General features: G+C 42.0%; 2 protein-coding genes across 12 annotated transcripts in view; both read left to right on the top strand.

The window, feature by feature from the left end:
* Window positions 1–23408, top strand: part of kif21a (kinesin family member 21A) — a 36025-nt gene extending 12617 nt beyond the window's left edge. Inside the window, exons 3-35 of one of the 11 annotated variants that reach the window (XM_027003216.2) lie at window positions 8–190; window positions 837–986; window positions 1252–1386; window positions 1767–1934; window positions 2044–2159; window positions 2266–2461; window positions 3292–3481; window positions 3630–3693; window positions 3795–4004; window positions 4535–4600; window positions 5570–5654; window positions 5746–5863; window positions 6260–6448; window positions 6677–6876; window positions 7129–7236; window positions 7462–7530; window positions 8804–8940; window positions 9336–9480; window positions 9613–9807; window positions 9930–10031; window positions 10202–10367; window positions 10993–11013; window positions 11668–11725; window positions 11825–11879; window positions 11998–12203; window positions 12996–13127; window positions 16637–16773; window positions 17081–17255; window positions 17418–17582; window positions 19387–19504; window positions 19770–19940; window positions 20653–20849; window positions 20942–23408. In XM_027003216.2, the coding sequence (XP_026859017.2) occupies window positions 8–190; window positions 837–986; window positions 1252–1386; window positions 1767–1934; window positions 2044–2159; window positions 2266–2461; window positions 3292–3481; window positions 3630–3693; window positions 3795–4004; window positions 4535–4600; window positions 5570–5654; window positions 5746–5863; window positions 6260–6448; window positions 6677–6876; window positions 7129–7236; window positions 7462–7530; window positions 8804–8940; window positions 9336–9480; window positions 9613–9807; window positions 9930–10031; window positions 10202–10367; window positions 10993–11013; window positions 11668–11725; window positions 11825–11879; window positions 11998–12203; window positions 12996–13127; window positions 16637–16773; window positions 17081–17255; window positions 17418–17582; window positions 19387–19504; window positions 19770–19940; window positions 20653–20849; window positions 20942–21032 (4518 nt within the window). In that variant the 3' untranslated portion in view covers window positions 21033–23408. Of the gene's footprint in view, window positions 1–7; window positions 191–836; window positions 987–1251; window positions 1387–1763; window positions 1935–2043; window positions 2160–2265; window positions 2462–3291; window positions 3482–3629; window positions 3694–3794; window positions 4005–4534; window positions 4601–5569; window positions 5655–5745; window positions 5864–6259; window positions 6449–6676; window positions 6877–7128; window positions 7237–7461; window positions 7531–8803; window positions 8941–9332; window positions 9481–9612; window positions 9808–9929; window positions 10032–10201; window positions 10368–10992; window positions 11014–11667; window positions 11726–11824; window positions 11880–11997; window positions 12204–12995; window positions 13128–16636; window positions 16774–17080; window positions 17256–17417; window positions 17583–19386; window positions 19505–19769; window positions 19941–20649; window positions 20850–20941 lie in introns of all 11 variants that reach the window. The other 10 variants (XM_027003209.2, XM_027003213.2, XM_027003207.2 and 7 more) reach the window with 10 other exon arrangements.
* A 1064-nt stretch (window positions 23409–24472) lies between these two features.
* cpne8 (copine VIII) overlaps window positions 24473–27599 on the top strand; it is a 34726-nt gene continuing 31599 nt past the window's right edge. Inside the window, exon 1 of the mRNA XM_035523747.1 lies at window positions 24473–24576. Coding sequence (XP_035379640.1) covers window positions 24473–24576 — 104 coding nt within the window. The remainder of the gene's footprint in view (window positions 24577–27599) is intronic.

The raw sequence follows: 27599 nt of genomic DNA, 5'->3' as shown, positions 1-27599 counted from the left end.
CCTTCAGACGGGCTCGGGGAAGACGTACACCATGGGCACGGGCTTCGACGTGAGCATCATGGACGAGGAGCTCGGCATCATCCCGCGGGCTGTTGCCCACCTCTTCAGGGGCATTGAGGAGAGGCGGCGGACAGCAGCTGAGCAGGGACGCCCCGCCCCTGAGTTCAAGGTCAACGCCCAGTTCTTGGAGGTACTGCACTTACTGCCTGCAGGCCGGGTTGACTTTGATACTACTCTGGTTTGTAGAATGGAACTGTGAGTGCGCACACACACACAGACACAAATACTAATGCCATGTTGATCTGAGAGTCACCATGGCATCACCACACACAGCAGACTCTGTTTCTGCCTTCCCACATTGCTCGGCTTTGGACTTTCTGTTCCCAAGACGATGCTCTGATTAGTGTCTAGGGTGTGAGGCTATTTCAGGGACCATTTATTGAAGATGGGGGGCTATTTACTGGCTCTCTCACTCACCCCCCCACCCTCATCCAAGTGCCACGGTCAGCTGTTTAAAGTGGGTGGGGGAGAAACCTATAGCCACAGTCTGTTAGACTACGCTTAACCCAGATCATATATATGAAACATTTCTGAAGAATAAGGCTTTCCTCATCTGAGAGTGTGAATTTATATGCACATGTGCCATATCCCTGATTGCTTGTTTTTCCAAATGAGAAATTATGTATCTCGTCAAGTTCCATGTTTTAAACTGAATAAAAAATGAAAGTACCGTATGCTCTGCCGTGTTTTGCTTTGTCTCTTGTGTGTGCCTGTGTGTGCATTCACATATGCTTTTGTGTGTGTGTGTGTGTGTTTGTTTTGTGACATGACTATAGTTATATAATGAGGAGGTGCTGGATCTGTTTGACACCACACGTGATATGGAGGCCCGAAAGCAGAAGTCGCAGATTAAAATCCATGAGGATGCCAACGGGGGCATTTATACTGTGGGAGTGACAACACGTACCGTCTCTTCAGAGGCCGAAGTGAGTTTGTTTGTGCATGTGCACATACGTGTGTGCATGCATATGTATATGTGTTGGGAGGGGGGAGGTATTGTACATAAATTTTCCCATGTTCTTGGTATTATCTTTTCTGATATTTAAGACGTTGACTGCATTTCTATGTGAGTACATTTTAATTGTTGAATATGAAGTATTAAGTGTTGATTTATGATGCTCTCTGTCATATATGATGCAGTGTTTGAAGCTGGGTGAAGTATTGAGTGTTGGTTTCCATGCTGTTTTGTAGTTGATGCAGTGTTTAAAGCTTGGTGCTCTCTCACGCACCACAGCCAGCACCCAGATGAATGTGCAGAGCTCACGGTCCCATGCCATCTTCACCATCCACCTGTGCCAAGTGCGCATGTGTGCACCCTCAGACAATGTAAGCAACATGGCAAACCCTGTTACTGCTGCCAGTTGCTAGCCTTCATCACTTGACTTCTGCCTATTTCCAAATAAAGGAGTTCTTCCTATACTAATGCAGCTAATTATGCTTCTTTCATTGTAATGATGCCATCTTATATAGTGTTAGCTACCTCAGACAGTTTCATAGAAGTGATTCCATGAAATAATAAAATGATAATATGTGTAGCTCTACTGGTAGCTCAAGGTACATGTGTTTGATTTTCAAGGAGCATACAGAAGCATCATAGTGATAAAAATATTTTAGTTGCTCTGGATAAAAGTGCCAAACACTAAAACTGTAAATATAAATCAAGTGTTCTTGATGCATGTTCAAGTGTCCCCCTTCTGTTCCAGCAGGATGGTGAGATTGACAATCGGCTGGCCAATGACTCGTCCAACACAGATGAGTTTGAGACACTAACTGCAAAGTTCCACTTTGTGGACCTGGCAGGCTCGGAGCGGCTGAAAAGAACGGGTGCCACGGGAGACAGAGCCAAAGAAGGCATCTCCATCAACTGCGGCCTGGTACGAGCAGGCGTCCAGAGCCGCTGTGAATTCATGCCTGAGGAGAATGAATCCTGTTAATAGTCCGTGTTTGACACTGGTTCTCTGTTTCTCCATGTCTGTGATGTAGCTGGCATTGGGGAATGTCATCAGTGCCTTAGGGGACAGAGCCAAACGATCAACGCACGTGCCTTACCGGGACTCCAAGCTTACTCGGCTCCTTCAGGATTCCTTAGGTGGCAACAGGTCTGCGAGCAGCTAAGCAGCTTTCAGTGAGTTCTGTAAAATATAAATGCTGTAGTTCTTTATGTCGGGTTCACATGTACGCTCCTGCCTCGTCCCTGTTCCACAGCCAAACAGTGATGATTGCCTGCATAAGCCCCTCCGACCGTGACTTCATGGAGACGCTGAACACACTAAAGTACGCCAACCGTGCACGAAACATCAAGAACAAGCTGGTGGTGAACCAGGACAGGGCGAGTCAGCAGATCAGTGCCCTGAGGACGGAAATTGCGCGTTTGCAGATGGAGCTAATGGAATATCGCACGGTGAGAGAGAATCATGTTAAACATGCGCTTCAGTTCCACCCCAGCAGGGCAGAAGTTTAAGGAGGCAGTTGTGTGTTATGGTAGTAAACATAATAGCCTCTGATCTGTTAATGTTGGGCCCAGGCATATGCAGTACAATTTCGGGTATTGCAGTTATGGAAACCAGTATTACTATAATGCGGTTTTGGTAATTGAGGCTCTATAAGGAGACTTTAAGCACTTGACAGTAATTCCAATATGGTTGGTTTAATTATCATAATAAAACTGCCAACAGATGTAAAACTGTACCTTTGGTTTATGTAGGCTAAAAAAAGCAAAGCGTAAACACTGCTGCAGTTCAGAGTTGTGTAAAGCTTGTTACCTCTGCAGATGTAGGTTTCTTTTCAACTCCTCCCATCAACTCCATCGCAATGCACAAATAACTTTTTGTGAGATCACAAATTCCATGGAATAGTAGCTCTTTTAGTTTGCTACCTGGTGGGCTTTGCATGCTGTCAGTTTTTTTAAATGACATCCTGGTTGCTTCCTGCTAAGGGTGCTGTTTCAGAAAACATTCCTATTATGCAGGACAGTGATACATCTTGAGTATAAAAGTGTGAAGGAGAGAGCAAAATCAAACTGTACAGAGAGAAATATGAAGCTAAAGCCTCCATGTTCTTCAAGAAGAAGAGGATGGAACGTCCCCAGACTCCGCTCGCATCGAAGCCATTCTCTGGTTAGGGGGCAGCCGCCTGCCTGGTGTTATCTTTCTGCACAGAAGCCTCAGTTTTGTGCTTTAGCTGCCTCGTGCAGGTGTGATGTGGAGCTTGTCTGTGCTTGCATGTGTGCAGGGCAAGCGTATGGTCGGGGAGGACGGCATAGAGAGCATCAACGACATGTTCCACGAGAACTCCATGCTGCAGACGGAGAACAATAACCTGCGTGTGCGTGTCAAAGCCATGCAGGAGACTATCGACGCCCAGCGCATGAGGCTCACACAGCTCCTCAGCAACCAGGCCAACCAAGCACTTGCTAAAGCTGGTATGCTACTGAGGTGTTCAGGGGTGGGGTGTTTCTGTTGGTGGGTGAATGGGTGCATGGTCAAGTGAGGATGGTAGTGTGAGTGTGGGAGTGGGTGGGTGTGTTCCATATGATTTTGCAACGTAGAGCATGTTTATGTTGTATCCAGGGGAAGGCAGTGAGGAGATTGGGAACATGATCCAGAACTACATCAAAGAAATTGAAGAACTTAGGTAAAGTGTTTTTCTGCACGTTTCCTCAGATTTGGTCATTGTCATATTCTAGAGTTTCTATATACTGTGCTGTTTTCCTTATCTTGGTCTCTGCATTTTAGAGCCAAGCTGTTGGAAAGCGAGGCAGTGAATGAGAACCTTAGGAAGAATCTGTCCCGAGCGTCCACTCGCTCGCCTTTCTACGCAGGGCCTGGAACTTTCTCCCCCGCGCTTCTTGCACCTGACCCTTCCCAAGAGACGTCCGACATTATCGAGCTGGCTAAGAAGGACCTAGAGAAATTGAAGAGAAGAGAGAAGAAGAAAAAAAAGAGGTACAAATGAGAGAAAACTGGCAGCATTCAAAAAGAATGCCTTGTTACCTCCGTATGGGGTGCTCTTGAGTGGGGGAGTCGCCATGGCAACTCTGTACTCTTGATATCTTGCCATGTGGAGTCATTATAAATGCCCTTGTACAATAGGAGTGTATGGGTACTGTCAGTCGTACTGTTACATGAGGCAAAGTTGTCTTAATGACTGTTATTATTACGACACACAGCAGACATATTCATTGTCTGGAGTCGTGGAGCGCGCAAGAATTTTGGCCTCAGAGTAGCTGCGGAGTGTCGTTTATAGTAAAACGACTGAAAGGAAGATTTAAAAAAAAAAAGACTAACACGCGTGTCCCAGGAAACTGCTTGGCGGCTGGTGTGAAGGAGGCGGATCCTAGCACGGATTGGCGGCTTGTCTCTGCTCCTCTCTTACTGGTGTCCTTTTCCTCCTGTCTTCCGTGTGTCTGTCTGCTCCCTTCCCTCTCACCTCTCCTCTCCCCGACCCGTCCCCCCATCAACTGTGACCCGCAAAGGCTCCAGCAGCTGCTGGAGGAGAGGAGAGTGGAGGTGGGCGAGGAGACTGAGGTGGAGGAAGACAGGTTTGTCCCCATGTGCCACTCTGCCCTCCCGCCATTGCAGTGCCTCCACTCCAAACCCCAAACGCCACCCCTGCCCGAGCTGCTTATAAATCTCTTTATTTTTAATGCAGGTAGTTGCCACACTTGGAGGACAGCCCAAAGACTGCCTTTAAAACATGCAATGTATTAATTGCGAGCTGTGACTATGGCATAAACATTTGCCTTTTTTTTTTACTGCATCTCCATAAATTAGTCATGTATTTTTATGTTCTTACTTACAAGAGGAGACTGTCATTTTACTAACTGTTGTTTGGGAACTACCTGACCATTGGTTTGGTTTGCTCTGTGTTCTATTTCTTTTTATCCAGTTATAATCACTCAAGCCACATAATTAATTTTGGTTTCTAATGTTTCCTTGCAACTTTAAATCCTGTAGGTTCTCAAGGTATGCTTTCACATGTGCCTTTAATTTCACTTCATCTGCAATGCTGCATTTCTGCTCGATGTAGCAACCTTTTATGTTGATTTGTCCCCAGGATATGCAGTAGTTTTGTGAAACAGAAGTGCACTGAATGATCACATTGCATTTGTATTGCCTATTAACAGCATTCTCTTTGATTTTAGAATGTCATAGTCAAGACCATATAAATGATCACGCTCCTGGGTGGGGTGGGAGGTATACTGATCCCTGGTTGAGCTCTATGTAAAAAAAAAAAAAGCGGCTGTACGTAACTAGACTGTTTAGAGAATGTGGTTATGTTTTTTAGCATGGTCAAAAACTGCAATTTTTTGTCTCATGCACACTAAAGCAGTTGTTCTGTGCCTGAGGCATTTGCTAGAGATGTCCATGGCAGTTTATTTTAAGAATAAATATACATATTCCAAAAACAGAAACCAAATATCTTGAGAAATCCCAGAGTGTGGTTTTACAAGATTGAGGTTGCAAATGATAGGTCCTGTAATGTAATTGCATATATGATTGTCTCACAGTGCTGTGAAGGAAGAACCTCCTGACAATGAGCGAGAAAGAGGCAATGAATGTGTGCAGCCAGAGGCAGCCAATGAAGAGGCAGAGGTGAAATGACTGACAGGCTGATTACATACCTAAGATAATTTCTCTAAGGTGTCACATATATCATTGTTTCCATCCCATTGCATTCTTGCAGGAAGCACAAGAGGGCAGTGATCATGAGGAGGGTGAAGAGGAGGAGGAGGATGAGGAAGAGGAAGAACTGGACGCTGAAGAGAGTTCCGATGACTCTGACTCTGAGCTTGATGAGAAAGGTGCCATCCTGCCGTCTGGCATTGTTTCTGTTGCAGGATTCTCTAGCATCTGCAGTCTCCTCTCCTCTCCTCTCCTCTCCTCTCCTCTCCTCTCCTCTCCTCTCCTCTCCTCTCTTCTGCAATCTCATCTCTTCTCTCCTCTGCTACTTTTAGCTGCATTAACTGCATTTAGTTGACATAATGTTTAAGTATTTCCATGGCTAATTACCTCTGAAACAATGTGAGAGATATAAATGTGAATTTAATCATTTAAAGAAGTCTATAGGGCATAGATAAAAAATGCAATGTTGCGCATATTTCTGGAGATTTGGTATGATATGCACCTGGTGTTGCATTCATTATGTATTCAGTTTAAGAAGATGAATCTAAACATTAGTGCGTGGGTATGTGGTACAGAGAACTTTCAGGCTGACCTGGCCAACATCACCTGTGAGATTGCAATCAAGCAGAAGCTGATCGACGAATTGGAGAACAGCCAGAGACGCCTACACACGCTCAAGCAGCAGTATGAACAGAAACTGCTGATGCTGCAGAACAAGATCCGCGACACGCAGCTGGAGAGGGACCGTGTGCTGCACAATATGGGTACAGGCTTCAGGGCACTCGCATGTCCTAGTGTTACGACAACAGCATGGGTGCAGGCTTCAGTGCACTCGCACGTCCTAGTGTTACTACAACGCTTACACCTCCCTTAACTCCAAGAACTGTTATTTAAATTATTCATTTACTATGAAAGTTAATAAAATAGTTGACTCATGAAATTGTTATAAACAACTGATTTATGGCTCCTGTGTGCATGTGGGTGTGTTCCAGGTTCCATGGAGTCAGGCTCAGATGACAAGGCAAAGCGAATTAAGGCGGAGTATGAGAAGAAACTAAGTATCATGAATAAAGAAATGCATAAACTGCAGGCCGCCCAGAAAGAGCATGCCCGCCTACTGAAGAACCAATCACAATACGAGAAGCAGCTTAAGAAGCTCCAGCAGGAAGTTGTGGAGATGAAGAAAACCAAAGTAAGACATTATGCTGTGGCATCTTGCAACAGCTGCACTACTGAACAAGATTTCACACCATGTGGGGAAAAAAAACAACAACCACAGGGCTACTATATCTGAAAGTAAATGGTTGCAGCACCTCCCAGTGGTCACCAGCTGAAGTTCTCCTATTTTGGTCCCAACATAGATTTAAAGAAAATCCCAAATCTCGGTATGATTAGTGAAGCGTCTGCTCAGCCCTTTCTGGATGTCTGTGATGACTGTTCCTAGGTGAGGCTGATGAAGGAAATGAAGGAGCAGCAGGAGAAGAACCGTCTGGCAGAGTCACGCAGGAACCGTGAGATCGCCACACTCAGGAAAGACCAGCGGAAACAGGAGGTACCGCATGACGTCAGGCTAGACAGACAGACAGGGAGGGAGAGTGTGTAAGTGTGTGAAACAGGAGGTACAGCATGCCACCAGGAGAGGGAGGGACAGAGTGTGTGTGTGTGTGTGTGTGTGTGTGTGAAACAGGAGGTACAGCATGCCACAAGACTAGGGAGGGAGGGAGGGAGGGAGGGAGGGAATTAACAGGCTGTTTGCTTTTTGTTCTCTATTGTGCAGCATCAGCTGAAACTGCTTGAAGCACAAAAAAGGCAGCAGGAACTCATACTACGCAGGAAGACTGAGGAGGTAAAATACTTTATACATGCACACTTATGGGATTTTGTTGATGCTTTTATCCAATTATGATTATGACAGAAAACTTTGAGCAATTGAAGGTTGAGGGCCTTGCTCAGGGGGCCCAACAGTGGCAACTTGGCAGTTCATCTGATTACTAGTTGAGTATCTTAACCACTGAGCTAAGGACTGCACCTGTGTGTCGAGGTTTCTGTGCTATTAATAGTAACCGTAATCAGAAATTGCCGAGTTGAACCAGAGATCGAATCCAGCATAGGCTGCTCTAGAATTGTTTAAAAACAGTTAAATATAATGGAAATGTGTCATTTATAAACAATAAAACTCCATTATGTTTGAGATGTATGTTATGAGATGTATATTTAGAAAACAGATTTTGTTCAAAAACATATGGAAAACAATAAAGCAGACAATCAAAATGTGGAAAACAATAGGCAGACATCCCAAGCATCCCACTTGATTTAATTGCTCAACAGATTAAGCCACTCTGGACACTATCAATGTGTGGCCTGAATGCACACATTAGCATATATACAAAGAAGTCCTTAATGCATATTTTGGGTTTTCTATATACTATTCTGAATTACATTTTCCCTCTTTGAATAAAAACAATAAAACCTTTATTGAATCTGCTATGGAAAACAATAGGCAAGCATCCCAAGCATCACACTTGACCCCTTAATGGCCCAACAGATTTGCCCCTCTGTGAAGTGTTGTCACAAGCCTGAATATAGATGTCCTAAATGCTCATTTGTTTTGTGGAACAGGTAATGTTTGTGTACTTGAAATAAAGAACCACCTGTCAGGCAAACCAGCTTTGCCCCTTTATCCCAGCCAGAATTTAGAACATTCATCCATAGAGTGAATGTGTTGAAAAGTTACACCACAGGGTAACACTCTCGAGAAAACCACAGCAGTACACTCGTACCTGAGATGAAACTGATGAACATTCAAAGTGCCGAGATGTGCTGGTTTCAATATCCCGCCATCTGTCGCTGGGCACCATGGATGAATCACCAATGAATCACCATCGGTGATTTTTGGTAGTGATCTGACTTGTGATTTGTCCTGAATATCGTGGCTAATTCTTGGTAGCGATATAGTTCGTGGATGGCAAATTCTTGGTAGCAATATGTCCAATGATTGGTCAATTCTTGGTAGCATCCTGAAAGGTGACTGGACATTGCTACCAAAAATTAGCTCGGTAAACAGCTGTCAATGAGTGCCGCCACTGGGCCCCTCCAATGAGTGCTGATGTGTCCTATAGGTTACTGCTCTGAGAAGGCAGGTTCGGCCTGTATCAGGCAAGGTGAGCAGGAAGGTCAACCTGCCTGAGACTGTACAGGACTCCGCCCACAAACTAGGACGGGCATCCATTGGATCAGGAGTATCCAATGGCACCAGGTAAAAAATAAGTGACTATTTATGAATATTCATGTATATTCAGCTGCTCTGCAACACTATTGTTCACATGCAGAAATACTGTTGTGTAACTGGAGGATCGTGTACATTGGAGGATTTACTACTGTGTCCACTAGGGGGCAGGTCAGGGAGCATGTATCTCCATTTATCTTTGTAAATTTGTACATTGACCTTTTAAAAAGCAAGTATTGCATATCTGTAGCTATATGTAGATGTCACTGATGTCGTGAAAGTGCAGGTAATTGTTGGCTTCTGTTAAAAAATTTCTGTCATGATTGTTTGCAATGATGGTTTGCTCAGTCTGCATGTTAGTCAGCTTATGTGTGAATGAGTGGTTTGAGTGTTTGACTCTTACATTAGATGTATCTGTTCAGCAGACTGTACCTTCGCCGACCTTTGGGGGTGTACACAACCCGTGTGGCTCGGGTGAAATGGCAGAGTCTGGAGCGCCGCATCTCGGACATCATCATGCAGCGCATGACCATCTCCAACATGGAAGCTGATATGAATCGCCTTCTTAAGGTGAAAACAGAGTTGATGCTCTGCCAAGTCATTCATGTCGTTCATCGTCTACACATGGGTGGAGGCGTGGGGGTGCCAGGGAGGGAACGAAAGCCCACAGCAGATGTAGCAATGAAGCTCCTTTCTCCACAGCAACGCGAGGAGCTGACACGGCGGAGGGAGAAGCTGAATAGGAAAAAGGAGCGGCTGGCCAGTGGTGGCCCAGAGGGCGAGAGGGCCGCCCAGCCGCTGGGGGACGAGCTGGAGTCCCTCCTGGCCAACATCGACTACATCAATGACAGCATCACGGACTGCCAGGCCAACATCATGCAGATGGAGGAGGCCAAGGTGTGCTGCCTCCAAGCTAACGTATTGCTTTGAATAGGAGAATGCAGATGGGATGGGATGTGACGAGAATTAAGAAGAGTGTTTTAGTGTATGTATGCATGTATGTGTCTGTGCGTGTGCAGGAAGAAGGAGACACCGTGGACGTCTCTGCGGTCATTGGCTCCTGCACACTCTCTGAAGCTCGCTTCCTCTTGGACCACTTCATGTCCATGGCCATCAATAAGGTACCAAAAAGTATTATCCACTCCTTCTCAGATGATTGAGTCAATGCTAAAGTACCTGCCTATTGGCACATGTGTGTATACCCTCAACCACTTTTCCATCCAATTTTAAGACAAAGGGAATACATTAGACATTCAGATGCTGTAAATTGAATGTGTGCGTGCCATCTCAGGGTCTGCAGGCAGCCCAGAAGGAGTCTCAGATCAAAGTTATGGAGGGCCGTCTAAAGCAGACAGAGATCAACAGCGCCACGCAGAACCAGCTGCTCTTCCACATGCTGAAAGAGAAGGCGGAGTTTAATCCTGAGCTGGATGCCCTGCTGGGGAACGCCCTGCAAGGTGAGTCACTCCCCTCCTGGAGCCCCTAGTACACACACGTGCACATACACATGCAAACGCATGCACGCCAAACTTGGGAGCCTCAGCAACTCTGCCTAGTATTTCTGATTGCTCTTACACACCATAGAAAAAAACAATCAGTTAAGCCTTTGTACAGACACCTTTAGTTATGCATATTTTAATTTTAAATACAGTTTTAAATGGTTTTCTGGTGTCTTTCTGTAACATATTGGCATTGGTTGCATTGCCAAGAGATTTGAAAAGTATACTTAAGATGCTTGCAAATGGGCAGTGAACATCACATGCACTGGCTTTTGAGTAGGGCTGATCTGGTGCACTGCATGACCTGACAGAATGCCTTGAGTTTGCTCTTGAATAGATATTGGAATGCTACAGCAATTATGAAAAGAAGATCGAAAACGTACTCGTTTAATTTCGGCCTTTACAACATGTTACATTTGCTGCATATTGCATTTCAATGTCATCTGTTCAGCAGTGTTGGGCTACTGTGCTGAAAGAGCAAAGGCCTTTCTTGTAGTTCAACAGGATTTGGTTCCGTGTGTGTTTTTGATTTGTCTTGCCTTTTTTTTTCCTTGCCCCCCCCCCGTTGCCTGAATTGAAAAAGAGCTAGGTAACATTCCCTTGGGTAAGTACCAGACACCAGCCTCCCTGTACTGAATCCTGAGTGCATGGGTTTCCCTCCTCAGACTAACCGCAGACTGGCAGTTCCATCCGCAGGTGCATGAGGCGTCTCACAGGCTTCCCTTCATCTGTCCCCACCTCCCCCCTCCTTCATGTCAGTGGCTTCCACTTTTACATGTGCTGCAACCTCATGATTGGCAACATGCTAGATGTTCACATTAGTTTCAGTCCCAGGCCTGTAGAAAAGGCTTAACTCAAGAGGACTACTCCACATTAGCTGGTTTACAGATGTGGACAATGTTACATACTAATGTTTCCCGACGCTTCTTGAGGCAGCTCCTCCTCATTGTTTCTCTATTGTAACTACACCTAACTTGGACATTATGGACCTGTCTGGATAGTATGGACCCATGTTTCAGACCAGCTGATCACGCATGGCGGTGCTGAGCTCACATCCCCATTTGTTCCTCTGTGATATTAATGCCAAGTTCTCAGCAGGTGTATTTAACAGTTCTGTAAACTCCAGATGAGGGTGACACTTACTTAAACTCAAATTCTGAGTAATAACTGGAGTGAGAGAAAACCTAATGTTGTACAGTGGAGCGGTCTAAACCTGCACCTGTCTGAGCATTCACCCTGTTGTGTTTACTTTATTCAGAGAATGGCGATGACAGTAGCAGCGATGAATCCATGCACAGTCCTGGAGCCAGTGGAAGGTAAGACAACAGTCAGGATTTAATTATTGTATTCATCCTTCTCTAGAATGCACACTCACACCATCGTGTGTGCTACAACACTATTCTCCCTCTGCTCAGCACTCTGGCATCTGACCTCATGAAACTCTGTGGCGAAACCAAGTCCAGGAGTAAGGTAAATCTTTCTGTAGCTTTACGATGGATAAAACATAAGACACAGAGCTCAGATATAGTGTTCCGAAGTATTACATATATGAAGAATAGGGGTTTGTTTATTTAACCCTATCACACAGGCCCGCAGAAGAACCACCACTCAAATGGAGTTGCTTTATGCAAACAACTATGACTCTGGCCCTGACACACCCAGTGGAGACTTCACTGGCTCACTCCAACCAATGGCTGAAACGCCTGAAGGGGGCGCAGACCTAGAGTCTGCTGGCAGTGCGGTGAGGGACTACATAGTCCCTCCTGCCGGTCTGATCTCTAGAATGGGAAGCATGTAAGTTGGGTAGCAAGTTAACATCTTAAGTTCACATGCATGTATTGACTGCTGCTTCTTAGCGTCATGCTTGCTTTGGCATTTTCCTGTGTTCACGCTTTTCTACTGCTTTTCTACTGCTTTTCTACTGCTTTTTCTACTGCTTATCCTCCCTTGGCCTGGTTGGGAATCTCCAATTCTGAAGTGCAACAGCTGAGAACAAAGGGGCTTGCTAATTTGCTGAAGAGCAGAAGGTGTGTTAAAGCAGGAGAGGCAGGACTTGAACTGCCTGTTCTGGCTCAACAGATGAAGTTATTTTACAGTGTCAGTCGTTTGTACTTTCTTACCGTTTCATCGCCATCCTACTTTGAACCATGCCTTACCTTGGCTTGACATGACATGGCTTGAATCTGTCATGTGTGTTGGTCTAAACAGACCTCACATTACTTCATCCACTAATTTACAGATGAGGTGTACATTTGCATACAATTATTTTCTGCGTTTTAATCATGGTTTAATGTCCTCTCCTTGGAAGAATGCACTACATATCAGAGGCTTTTACTGAATGGCGCCTAACAAGTATATGACATTTGTCATCCCATTGAAGGATTACATTTACCTTTTGTTGTAAGACTGTAGTTCCTATAACTGATCCTGTTACTGAAGTATGTTTTTTTCCAATGTATCACCAGGTTTGTATTCTCATTCTGTTGTGCATGCTACCATCTTGTGCTGATGTCCTTTTACGTTGCATCAACACATGTGTTTTATTTATGTTTCTGTCTTTTACGTCACTAATTAAACTAAATCTAGCAGCTCTAGCAGCTCCAGACCTCCACCGGTGGTGGAAAAGGGAATCCCAGAAGCATCCCCACTCACACGCAGGAAGACCTATGAGAAGGCGCAAGCAGCAGCCGACAGGGCTAAAGCCAAAGAGATCAAACAGTAAGAGCTAGTGCCACCCTAGTGGCTGAAGGACAATCCTGCAACGTCCTTGTCTGAAAAAGGCCTCTGCCTGTTTGTGCTGGTTTGTGAAAAAGTGTCTCCTAGTTTTGGTGGGATAGAGTGTAGCACACACTGCAGAATCTGAATTTGGAACATATTGGTTAAACCAACAGTTTCCCCTTGTTATTTTTCTCCTGCTTCTGGAAAAGCATGCTGCATACACATGTCCATGGGCGTAGGTTTGGCTTGAAAGTTGGTAGGGACATGTAGAGTGAAATGTGGTAGGGAGGAGGTAAATTTAAAACTTTATTTTTAATTTTGTAAACAAGTAACTTTATCATTAGGAACTTTAGTTAACTAAGCTTTTATGAAGCTAATGTTAGCTAACTAGCTAAGGTCCAAACTAGCATTAGTTATGGTAAATATCCTTTACAACCTTAGTTGTAAAGTGTTTTATCATCTATGAATCATTGCTATGTTAGTTGAAGAAGTTAAATATATTATTCGCTATTACAAGCTAATCAGTGAGTGGTTAGGTAGGTTAGCTAGCTTAAAATCTATACACACCTACAACAGAATCCATTTTCTATCAAGCTGTAATATTGCATGGGTAGGCAAACTGGCAGGAGATGCATAATGACCTAGTGTGTTGCACATGAAAACAGCCTAAAACTAGAGTATTTCTAAATGAAATGTTTGAGGGGCTTTCTATTTATAGAAATTTCAGAATAGATGGATCAGTAAAGACTCCACCATCGTGTACTAAATTTAGATTTTAGTATGCATCATTTTAAGAATGAACACGTAATGTAGAAGAATATTTGTTGTAGAATGTGTTTTAATAACAAACGTGTGTGTGTGTGTGTGTGTGTGTGTGTGTGTGTGTGTGTGTGTATGTGTGTGTGTATGTGTATATATATATATATATATATATATATATATATATATATATATATATATAAATAAAATATAATATAATATAAACATTACACTCACATAACGTTTGGTTCATTTAGTAGCTTGTACTAAAACATAACATTTGGTTCACATGTCTAGCAGTGTTATGTACCTACTCAGCCTGAACATGAAAGATATGCAAACACAACCATTGCTGGGACAGTCTGAAATCTCTATCAAAAAATCTTTGTGGTGTCAGTTTTTATTTGCACTTTAGTTTCAGTTACAGGCCTAAATGTTGGTTGGGGTATTTCAGCTCTCCTGTCAGCGGGGACACGTCCCTACCTTTCCTAACTAAATCTACGCCTATGTCTGAGTTCAACTTGCCTGGTGTGAGCAGTCCTACACTCAGTGTCCAACCATTTAGTCTGAAATCCTTTCCCTGACAGCCCATCATTGTGCTACGTGTGAATGCCACTGCATTCAGGCCCACGCTTCCTATTTGGAGTCTCTATGGTACAGATGGTATTCACCCAAGCACATATCCACTTTAGGCAAATGACTGTCGAAATGAAAGTGCTGTGATGTTAATAGTTTTCTAATATCCCTGCCCTACAGGACACATCAGCTGAGCAGCAATTCCCTTTTGCAGCTCAGCTCATTCAGTGTTGAACTTGTCTTTCAAGTCCCTTTGTTCAAACCAAATATCTACACAGCCCCCACATCTAACCCTGCAGTAACATCCTATATTAATTGCCTCTGAATCTGTTTTTCTAGAGTTCTCCACAGCAGACATCATCAGAGCATAAGCTTGAGGCATGGCTGGATGCTGTCGTCTTTTAAATGCCCTTTTTTTCTTTTTTAAAGTAATTGCAGTTATAATTCAGAGAGAATAGGACAATGATTTTAGCTCTCTGAAGGGGACCCCATCGTAATTAGGAAACAGGGAAAAACTTTATATTATAGGAACATTTGGCTGGTCCCCACAAGGAAAGTTTACACATAAGCAACTTTTATTTGAAGAAAGACCCCCCAAAAAGTGACAGATAGTCAGATTGTAATCCAAGACACATACGTGTGTGTGTGTGTGTGTGTGTGTGTGTGTGTGTGTGTGTGTGTGTGTGTGTGTGTGTGTGTGTGTGTGTGTGTGCGCGCGCGCGCATATGCATGTGCACATGTGTACATGGATGTTTGTCTGTGTGTGTTTGTCTGTGTGTTTTGTTCCTGTTTGCTGATGTAGTTGGAAGGTGCATCCCCCTTCACGCCTCAGCCAGCAGAATGTGTTCAGTCTGACTTGATGGCTCATGCACTTTGAGCCTGAGCACAGGAAGTATGCAGTGGAGCCTGAGACTTGGCACAGCTGCACAGTAGTAGTAGAGCTAAGCTTAGAGCACAAAATACTGTCATTGTGTTATAGTATTAAGATAATCGTTACTGTTGTATACTTGAAGTAGGTATGAAATGACCATGTCACAGTATATTATGTGGTTTTTCATAGCTGACTCTCATATGTTTCTTGTATACAAAGTACAGTCAGCCCTCCATATCCGCAGGTTCCGCATCAGTGGTTTAAACCAACAGATTGAAAATTCTAGAGAAAAAAAGAAAGTTCCAAAAAGCAAGACTTAAATTTGCTGTACCAAGCACTACACTGAATCCACACTCCAGAGAGAGAGAGGGAGGGACTGAGAGAGAAAATGAATTTGTATTTTCTCTGTATAATTAGTTTTTCTATGTGTACTTGAATTTTCAATATTGTTTCATTCAGCTTTTTTTCTTGCCATTATTCCCTAAACACACTATAACAACAATTTACATATCATTCACATTGTATTATGTGGTGTTAGTGATCTGAGATAATTTAGAGTGCTTGGGAGGAACTGCATAGGTTATTTGCAAATACTATGCAAATACATTGGCTATAAGGGGCTTGAGCATCCAGGGATTTTGGTGCTGGACTTATCACTCTCCCCGTGGATACTGAGGATCAACTGTATATACAAGATTCTTTTAGTTTCATAAAGTTTTGCTCTGCAGCATTAAATAATGCAAAAAGATTTTAAGATGTATTGAGATTATACTGAGAGTAAGTGCTTACGTGTGTGCGCGCTTCTCTTTTTTATCCACCAGAGGTCTCTGTTTCCATTGCTGATCTTGTTCCTCCCGTGCTCCAGTTTTAAAACAAGTAACCTCTACAGCAGAAAAGCTGTGTTTTGTTTTGCCTTTCTTAAGTGCAGATTTTTTTCTGGCCACAAGACACATGACTTGCATCTGTAAAATGAAGGTTTAATTTTCATCAATATCTCTGTATATGAATAGTTTTACCATGGCGCTGTTTTTTTTTTTTTCTGTGGCTGATCTTTTACTGTGTTATGTTGCAGCATGTGCCTGTATTGCTGGACAGTGTGCATGCACATACATGCATGCTTTGCTATAGTGTGATCTTTATGGATTACTATGTTTAAATGATGCCCTCCATATGTGCAGAGACCTGCATGAATTCAGTGCATACAAAGCAAACTGGTTTCTGGGCTAAAAATATGTGCTTTGCAGTATTGAGACTCATTTACTCTGTGTGTGTGCGTGCATGTGTGTATGCGTGTTTTTCTCAGAGGGGTGATAAACCCAGTGCCTGTGTCAAAGAGCAGCCGTAGCAGTGCTCTGCAGTGTGTGCATGTGGCCGAGGGCCACAGCAAAGCTGTGCTCTGTGTGGACTCCACTGACGACCTCCTTTTCACTGGATCTAAAGGTCTGACTCGGGACTCTGATGGCTACTTTTCACACAATCCCTTTACCCCTGACCTTTTCTTCTTTGCTTTCAGTTGACTCTCAACATGTGCTGTTATTGTGCAATATATTCCGTTCTCTCATTTCCAACTTTTGTCTCTGACTGTTTTGATGGTTTGAAATGAAAATAAATTGCCTCCCTTCCCTGCTGATAGTGTTTAATGGCCTCTTAAGATGAGCTTGTCCATCAGAGCCCACTGCTTCACTTTATTTAGCCGTAATCTTTGCGATGTTCTTCGAATGAGCACAGCAGATGTTCTTTCCTCCAGACCGTACCTGTAAGGTGTGGAACCTGGTTACGGGGCAGGAGATCATGTCTCTGGGTGGGCATCCCAACAACGTTGTGTCTGTGCGCTACAGCTCCAGCCTGGTCTTCACCGTCTCCACCTCCTACATTAAAGTCTGGGACATACGCGAGTCAGCCAAGTGCATCCGCACACTCACGTGAGATCCCTTCAGAACTATATCTGCCATTAAAAAACATTTAAAAACTCAGATGTTTCAGTCAGTATTTATTTCCTGGAGTTCCCTAACTTCAGAGTGCCATTGTTCCTAGGTTTTATAATGACTTGTTTTCTTCTGGCTGTTTCTCGGTGTGTGTCTCAGGTCTTCTGGCCAGGTCAACGCAGGTGATGCTTGTGCAGGTAGCACTAATCGCACAGTGACTATCCCCGCAGGAGAGAACCAGATCAACCAGATTGCCCTCAACCCTACAGGCACGGTGCTCTATGCAGCAGCTGGCAATTCTGTGCGCATGTGGGACCTGAGGAGGTACGCCTGTTTCTTCACATCTCAGTTCAGAGCAGGCGAAAGTAGAGCTCTGTGTGCTGTGATACAGTGGTGCTTGAAAGTTTGTGAACCCTTTGGAAGTTTCTATATTTCTGCATAAATTTGTCCTACAACTTTGTCAGACTTTCACACAAGTCCTAAAAGTAGATAAAGAAAACTTAATCAAACAAATGAGACAAAATATTAGGTTCTGTTATTTACTTAGTGAGGAAAATGATCCAATGTTACATATCTGTATGTGAAACGTTTGCTTTCAGTATATGGTGTGACCCCTCTGTGCAGCAGTAACTGCATAGTAACGTTTCTGAATTGTTGATTAGTCCTGCACATTGACTTGGAGGAATTTTATCCCATTCCCCCATACAAAACAACTTCAACTCAGTTATGTGGTGGGTTTCCTCCCATGAACCACTTTCAGGTCAGGACTTTCCCTTGGGCATTCTAAAGCCTTAACTTTATTTTTCTTCAACCTTTTCTTTGGTAGAACAACTTGTGTGCTTAGGGTTGTTGTCTTGCCGCATGACTCACATTCTCTTGCCGCATGACTCACGTTCTCTTGAGATTCAGCTCACGGACAGATGGCCTGAAATTTTCATTTAGAATTTGCTGGTATAATTCAGAATGCATTGTTCCGTCAATGATGGCAAGCTGTCCTGACCCAGATGAAGCAAAACAGTCCCAAACCATAATACTACCACCACCATGTTTCACAGAAGGGATAAGGTTTTTATGCTGGAATGCAGTGATTTCCATTCTCCAAACATAATGCTTCTCATTTAAACCAGTAAGATCTATTTTGGTCTCACCTGTCCAAAAAACATTGTTCCAATAGCCTTCTCGCTTGTCCATGTGTTCTTTAGCAAACTGCAGATAGGCAGCAATGCTCTTTCTGGAGAGCAGGGGCTTTCTTCTTGCAACCCTGCCATGCACACCATTTGTTGTTTAGTGTTTTCCTGACTCATGAAGAATAACTTTAACCAATGTGAAAAAGGCCTTAGTTGCTTAGAAGTTACCTTGCATTCCTTTGTGACCTTGCAGACTATTACACAACTTGCTCTTACCATGATCTTTGTTGGTCAACCACTCCCTGCGGAGGGTAGTAATGGGCTTTAATTTTCTGCACTTGTACTTAATCTGTCTGACTGTGGGTTGGTGGTGTCCAAACTCTTTAGAGATGTTTTTCCAGCCTGATGAGCATGAACAACTTTTCTTCTGAGGTCCTCAGAAATCTCCTTTGTTTGTGCCATGGCACACTTCCACAAACGCGTTGTGAAAATCACTATGTAGATCCCTGTTCTTTAAGTAAACCAGGGTGCCCACTCAAATGTCATCAAATTATCTGCTAATCCTAAAAGTTCATATATTTTTGCCATTCACATATATGTAACATTGGATAATTTTGCTCTGTAAGTAAATGACAGAGTTTAATATATTTGTCTCATTTGTTTTATTTTTTTTTTTCCTCTTTATTTACTTTTGTGACTTGTGTGAGTCAAATTCATGCAGAAATGTGGAAACGTCTAAAGAATTCACAATGTTTCAAGCACCACTGTACATGTGCTGCCATTCAGGGACAGTAAACCAAAATGTGAAAATGTTATTTTACCATCACAGAGATTATGCTGAACATAAGCTATTTTTTTTTTGGTTAAAATGATAAGAAAAACAAACATAGGCACTGTGTTGATATACTGTGATATAACTGTTGTTATTATTATCTTAAATTATATGGTAATCTGAATGAATAATGTATCTGTTTGCATGTTGCTGTGTTTGTGCTCCTCAGATTTGTCTCAACAGGGAAGCTTGTCGGTCACCTTGGACCAGTCATGTGTTTGACTGTGGATCACTCTGGCAGTGGCCAGGATCTGGTCATTACTGGCTCTAAGGATCACTACATCAAGGTGTGTGCGAGTGCTCGGCGCATGTATGAGAGAGAGCAGGAGAGAGGGGGACAGCGACCGAGATAGAGAAGGAGTAGCTGACAGTCAGCTGGAGATACCATAGTAATATATGCCTGTGTGTGTATGTGCATACACCTATATGCTTTTCATTTCCTTCATGTATTTAATAAAATCTGTAAAATAATTGTATAAAATGTCTAAACTTTCAAATAATGCTAATAGTTGTATTATTATTTGATTTTTAAAAAATGCTGCACTTTTCCAGATGTTTGATGTAACGGACGGAGCCGTGGGCAGCATCGGGCCCACCCATAACTTTGAGCCTCCGCACTACGATGGCATCGAGTCCCTGGTGGTGCAAGGAGATGGCCTGTTCAGCGGCTCCCGGGACAACGGCATCAAAAAATGGGACCTAACTCGTAAAGACCTCCTGCAGGTGAGCTCAATAAATCCATATCATGTTAGCTGTAGATTAGAGAAAAGATTGCTGTTTAGTCAAGCCATAAGTGAATTCAGTCAGAGCGTGTGGCACTGCATATCAATTATGGAGCTAAATCAATGGGTTAGACTTGTGTGAAAATATATCACAGTGCAGGGATTTTGGCTTTGTCCTCCATTCTCATAAATCATACATTCAGTGCTAAATGTCGTTCAGCATACTCAGCCATGTCATGCAGTTTCTTTCAAGCAAAACAAACTCACATGAAATACAGAGAAATGCAGTGTGCAAACGTGTCCATTTTTGATAAGTCTCCAGCAGGTGAGATATGAAGTGCTGTAGTTCTCCAACAACTTTCCATCTCCCTTTCACGTAGCTGATCAGTGTGGAGCAGACCATGGCCATAACTGAATCTCACATCGATCCCACCTTGTTCATCCAGATTCTATGGCTTCTGAACCTGCCCCAGTTTTGATATGAGATGCTAAATGCTTTCATTAGGTTCGAAGTCTGATATACAACATAGCCATGAACACCCCAGATGTGTGGCAGTTTTTCACAGCAGTGAAGGAGTCAACAGAGCTCTTTGACAGAATGACCTCTCGTGTGTTAGCACATGAGTTGTAGGGGAAAAAATTTAAGTGTGTGTGCTCGTGTGTGTGTGTCTGTGTGCGCGTGCATGTGCATTCATACTGGGTTGGAGCAGCAGGTCCCTAACGCCCATCGGGATTGGGTGTGTGCGTTGGGAGTGGTCCCTGGCTCTCCAGCCCTACTCAGCGGTTGTAGGGGTGGCGTGCTCAAGCTCTGGCACACGGACACCTTGAGCACACTTGGAGAGCTGCGAGGCCATGAGAGTCCAATCAACAGCATTACCACCAACAACAGCTTACTTTTCACCGCCTCTGAGTAAGCAACTAACCCCACATGCATACAAGCATCTCTGTTATAAAGTAATCTGTTGCCATAGTTACAGTTTTTGCTTTCACTTGTTTTTGCAGTGATCGGACAGTAAAGATCTGGCGTGCGAGAGGAGGCCTGGATGGAGCCACTGACATAACTGACACAGCGGAAGAAGTTGCCAGCAACTGACTAGCCTGTTTTGTGACTGATAATTACAACAGTGACACCATTGCTAATGCCCCTTTGCACTTTGACCACTCCAACTAAAACTGTACACCCGGTAAATATTGAGAATTCAGCAGAGGAAAAATCACTAAATAAAAATGGATGTAAACAGCCCAGAATCTGAACCATCACTATGGTTCCTCTTTCCACGAGGGCTCTTGAAACCTTTGTCTTAATAATGTGATCACTACAAAAAGCTAGCCTCATGGCACAGTAAGCTTATTTTGAAGACTGCAATGCATCTTGATCATCGGGAACCACTGGAAGAACCTAAGAACCTTTCCGTACACGGTTTAGTTGGACACAAATGGGAAATCCAGACATTCTGTAGCTGGCTTCAGTAGTCTGGTTCTCTGACCTCCTACAGAAGGCTGTGGACCTACACCCTGTGCCTCTAGAGAGATCTGCAGGCATCTGTTTCTTTGCGCATGTTGAGTAACTAGCTTTTGTGCGAAGTGGTCTAAGTGGAATCACCATGCCCTTAAATTTCTGTCCATATGTTTCAGCTGTAGGATCGGTGCCTGCAAATCATCGGCGACGAAAGAGTGGGACTCGCCTCTACTAGAGACATAACTTACTGATAAATCCTATGACAAAACATTATTTAGATAGTGGAACGAGAGATAATTCTCTATCTTCACTGGTTATCCCGCTTTTCTTATACTCATTCAATCTTACTGTCATTTGGAACTATCTGTTACTACTAAGTACACTCCAACTCTGTCTCTCAGCTCCTTTGTGAAATATCCTTGCTGCTAGACCACCACTCACCTTTAAACCTGTCTAGAAACCTCTCTGAAATGCCTGAATGTGCATTTACTAGCATAGACACACCTATTCAAGATCCTGCCCTGTGAATATGTATGTGGATGTAAGAATGACATATTATAATCTGTAAGCATAAAACCATCAAGAGCAATGATATCTCTCCACACCTGGTCTCTGTGTGCTGGTTTACACTTCCATGTACTCCCCTTTTGTGATATGCAATTGAGAGGTTAATGTGTACATGTTCACAAAGTGGAACTATACCACTCATATATAGTCCTAGTGGTTTTATTGTAGTTACAGTAGGTAAATTCAGTACGTTGTGTAATATGAGGCTGGTAACTGACTAATATGCTTGGATCACGCATGGCTCAAACTCAGAAACAGTGGACCAGAATTTGGGAAGCTGAAATGGCACCGCAACACTAAGAACCATGTCCATGTCCTTTCCCTGTATGGTATACTCGTGTCTAGTGATGGTCTGGCTTATTCTGGTCACATTTAAACAGGATGTATTTGTGAAGTCCTGGGCTTTCCCTGGAATTTAAGCCGGCTGACCCCTTAGTAATTTGAATGTCAGATGCCACTTGAATTAAATGCCATCTGTCAAAAACCACTCATTGCCAGATGTGTGTTGTTATAAGGGTAAATTTGATACTGTGAGAATGTGATGCACTGGATACAGCAACATTTGTGTATGTATTTATATAGATACTCATTAGCCACTTTAGAAACACCTTCTGCAGGTGCACAGAAGGTGTTTTTTTTTTTTATGGTGAGCAATGAGTATATATACCTGTGTGTGCATTTCTGTGCACGCTGCATTTGTTTATTACATAGAGTAAACTATTATGTGTTTGTAGGTGGTCATAAAAATATGCTGATTAATTTCGGCAGGAGGCCATTTTTTATCCACTAGGGGGAAGTGTTGCAACTCTATTCATGTTTCAGTTTGGTTCATGTCACCTGTGATAGTGTGTGTGTGTGTGTGTGTGTGTGTGGGCGTGTGGTCTGTGTAATGGTGTGAGTTATCCTTCAAAACAGCTGTCTCATGTAGAGCTGAAATGGATACCTTTCTTTGCTTGTAAGACACTTTAATCTATGTTATCCATCAATATGCAGGTGTTTGTCTTCAGTCTCACTTGCCTCTCAATATTATCATAATGCGGTGGCACCTGGGTTCAGAACAATGACATGGTTGGATAAGAGGCAGACTCAAACAGCAGCCTGGCGACTGCTATCTCTCTGCTGCTAGTTTTGTGGAATGGTCCTCGCAAGCAAATCATGGTGAAATATTCAGCATTTTGGTTTTTGAAGATGGATCTTTCATTTCTGTCTCAGTGGTAACGTTAAAATGCCCATAAAACATGACATGACTATTTTAACTAATCTGAGCAGGTAAATTATTTATGAAAGTGTAAAAAGGCATTTTCTCTGGTAGAAGTTGCTCTATGCTGTTAGTTATGTCTGCATATTTTTTTCTGTAATTCTAATGCTTCAAATAAAATATTAAAAGTTAATAATGTATTAGCACAAATATATTCCATTAAAACAACTGGATATAATAACTAATAGTGTCTCTATTTAATGTCTCTATTTTTAATCGGGGTAAGCCATTACTACCCCAGGGAAACCGGAATCTCCCTGATGTTGTTAATTAAAACTCATCAGCATGTGAGTTATTAGAAACATCTTTCTGAAGAATGATTAGAATCTGTCCCATGATCAAGTGATTATTTCTCATTTCCACAGCCAGTATCCGTCATTAACATTTAGATTGCTGTATGAAGAACCGATTGCTATTGAAGAGAAAACACGAGGCTAAACTGCTCGGGGTGAATGAATGGCAGACAGCTGGGTCTGTATTTTGTTCACTGTATGAAGGTGTTTTTTGCTTTGGCTTCCTGGGCTCTGGTGGGTGCTGAGTACCACACACAAAAAATAAATTGTTCACCTGGTTCTGTTTTGTGGTCATGTCAGGCTCTTGTAATTTTGCAACAGTTCTATTTGTAATGTCATTAGCTGTGGTTAAATGTATATGTGGGTAATGTGCGTGATGAAGAGAGGAGAAATACTCTTTTTCTTGTTTGATTCCCTGGGCATCTTTGTGAGTCTGATGAAAGCTAAATATAGAAAGTGGTCACAGTCCTTGTATGCCATCAGACCTGCATAACAGAAAGATGGCACTGCTGCAGTCAGAGGCCAACTCTCCCACTTTATCTAAACCCAAAACAAAGCAGCAGTTTCTCTCTTACATTTTCTTCCATGTTTATGGAGGTTTGTGTTTGTGTATGTATGTATGTATGTATGTATGTGTGTGTGTGTATATATATATATATATATATATATATATATATATATATATATATATATATATATATATTAAAGCATGTTTTATTTCTGCATGTATAATAAAGAAATTGCTGTAACGATGTCCTTCGCTGATACATCCACTGAATCGTTTCGTTCACCGGAATTCTCTGTTGCTTAAATTCATAGCTCGCCTGTGACGTAGCGTGTGAAGTGGTGTGGCTCCCTTCAACACAATCAAGTCTCTCGGTGCTCCACCAGTGTAGACCGGAGTTCAGGATGAAAACCTTTTTTTTTCAAAGGCTTTCTTTGTAACAAATAAAGCCATGTGTTCAACGAACAGTTTCCCTAGTATGGCGAAAATTGGTGGTTTTGACCCGCTCATCGCAGCCATCCCCGCCACGAAAGTTGAAATCACGGTTTCGTGCAGGTGAGTGACGCGCGTGGATTCTGGTGGACTTGCGTGTTAGGGCGCAGATTTCTCTGAAAACCAATTACACTAAATGTGAAAGGTTTTGTGTTACAATATTGCAGCTTTGCATGTTTGCTTATTAACTCTATTCGAAGCTCATAACGATGCTTGTGTCATCATTTATTTTCAGTCTTTCCATATTACCAAAACGCGTAGCCACGTATTTGCAGAGGTAGGCTACTTGCAGTCGTCTTCTTCCGATAATACGTTGCACCTGACTGCTCCCATAAAGGGCGTGGAACCTACATTTAAATGTGGTCTTTTAATTTCAAATATCTTTCTGATGTATATTTTTCCGTAGTTTTATCCGATAGAATGATCGCATTTACTAGTTCCAGCTACCTCCAACCATGCCTTAAGAAGTCACGAGACAACTTCTTCCATCATCAAACCCGCATCAGCTCTGCGTGCATTTCTTTGTGCAGATTACCTATAGCCTACAGGGTTGATGGCGCGGGTGTTCAGGCTTTGCTTGTGATTTTGATTCGTATATTGCAGTAATTTCTTAACTAATCCACTTCGTCCCTTCACAGATTAATTAGGTTGCCCATTATAGGACATTTAAAGAAAGTCCAACAAGGTGATTTCCGCTCACTGGTCAAACTTCATCTATCCAAAGTAGCATTTCATTACATATGTGGTCACACAACTGAAGTGTACAGGGAAGGACAACTTGGTGTGGAAAAAAACCCTTAGCAATTGATTGTTGGTGTCCAGTGGATGCAGGACCTTGGGGGATGTAACATAATGCAACAAATATTTATTTCTTTATATATTTATTTATATCAATGTCCTCTGTTTGTTTTTTTATGACATTCTTCAATTTCTTGATAAGAAAATCAATCAAAAGCTTACTGCCATATATATGCAGGGAGTGAATGCTGACTTTCAGTGAGAGGCAGGAAAAAGAGCAGCTCTGTGTTCACCTGAGATGATTACAACATCATCACCATTTTGATTAGACTAATTAGCGAACATCCTCCTAATCACCCTGTGATTGAAATACTGAAGCTATAGATTGTGATTATAGCTTTATTCTCACCATCTGTGATCCACCTAATGTCTCCTCTCCAGACACACTGGGTCCCAACTCACGCATAATAAAAACCTTGCATGTTAGCACAGTAATATTAGTTTATTTGTAAACTATCCACTATTTCACAAAAATATAAACCAACAGGTTTTTTTTTGTCTTTTTGATGTAATATACTAATCACTTTACTCACAACTCTAATATTCCTTTAGTCTTTGCAGAGTGCAAAGTATACTCTTTAGAAGTCTCTAGAAACTTTGTGTGTACTATCTAGCTATCTATCTATCTATCTATTGATCTATGTGTGTGTGTGTGTGTGTGTGTGTGTATATATATATATATATATATATATATATATATATATATATATATATATATTACATATATATATATATATATATATATATATATATATATATATATATATTACACCCATACCCCCTCATAATTTGTCATATATGCAAGTAGTCTCTAACTCAAATCTCAATATAAATAAAAGTTTAAATATTTATAAATTATTATAAGTAATTATATTAAATAGCTCAATTTAACATTTTCAGAACATTAAGATTAGAAAGCAGCTTCTTTAAACAGTGTTGGCTTTAGAAATGTACATAAATAACAAATGCATGTTTTCAATTCAACTAATTTCAACTGAATGTACTATAAAATATTTTTAAAATAAGATATTGTAATGTAAACATACACTACATGACTAGTTTACAAATACACTAGTTTACAAATACACATGTCTAAAGTTTCCTAACCTGAACTGGTGGAAATGTCCTTCTAAATTTCTCTTTAAGAGTATGGGGAGCTAAAATACACTCTGCCAAAAACCACCCATTAAAGAAAGGAGAAGCATGACTGTAAGTGATTTTGCAACTAACTTCATTTTCATATGTGAGACCATGAAAACTGCAGTGATGTTTTTCTGACTGCAGTGATGTAGAGAGTACTGAAAAGCTACACTCAGGGGCCACTGTGCAGATATAAGTACAAGTAACATGTATTCCTCTGAGGCACTACTTGGAGAGTTTAAAAAGTACACCATTTTAAATAGCCTACTTTAGAAATTTGTGTTGCAGTTTTGGGGCTGTGGCTATTTTTCTTCACATACCTTCTTGACAGATGAGGAATGAGTCTGCACAGCTTAATACCATGCAGTCTAAGTACTGTGAGACTGCAATTTGCATTTCATGAATGATTGAAGTTTCTTAGCATGGTGATAATAATGGTCAGTATATCCATTACTGCTATTACTGACCATGTGTGCTCAATGAAATGTTTTAAATGTATTCATTTGCAACTTAACCTGGTCACATTTAGAAGACAAGGCAGTAAAAAGTAAAGTGTATGTTTAAATTTAGACTAATATGCATGTAAATGTATCGCAATTTAACGTTTTAAGATACCAGGAAAAAGCATGTTGGTGCATTAACTAAAAAAGCATTCAATTAATTACAACTGTCTGTTGATGTTATTCTCAGATGGCTTGTTAATCTGTGGTATCTTAATGTACTTGACTAGTAATCAGAAGGCTGCCAGATCAAGCACCATTACTGCCAGGTTGCCACTACTGGGCCCCTGAGCAAGGCCCTTAACCCTCTATTGCTCTAGTTGTGTTCACTCAGAATTGTATAAAAGTGTCAAATAAATATTTGATACATTCAGATACTAACATATTCCTTTATCCTAATCACAAAATGAGCAATTGGCACAAAAGCCGCGCCAGGAAAGCTTCTGAATCTACTAGTATGTTAGAGCTAAATGTTGCTGTACTTTATTATTGTTCAATTTAGTGTTTTGTTTGTTCCAAGACATCATTTAGTGCAGTGGCAAACAGCGATATGATAGGACTTTATAGTTTTAAAGCTAAGGTTTCTTTGTGACATCTAAACCTTACAAATCCAATGTGACTGTTTTATAATAGTCCTTATGGAAAGAG

Source organism: Electrophorus electricus, chromosome 2 (genome assembly GCF_013358815.1).
Source record: "Electrophorus electricus isolate fEleEle1 chromosome 2, fEleEle1.pri, whole genome shotgun sequence".
Lineage (NCBI taxonomy): Eukaryota > Metazoa > Chordata > Actinopteri > Gymnotiformes > Gymnotidae > Electrophorus > Electrophorus electricus.
This window is presented reverse-complemented; position numbering and strand designations above follow the sequence as displayed.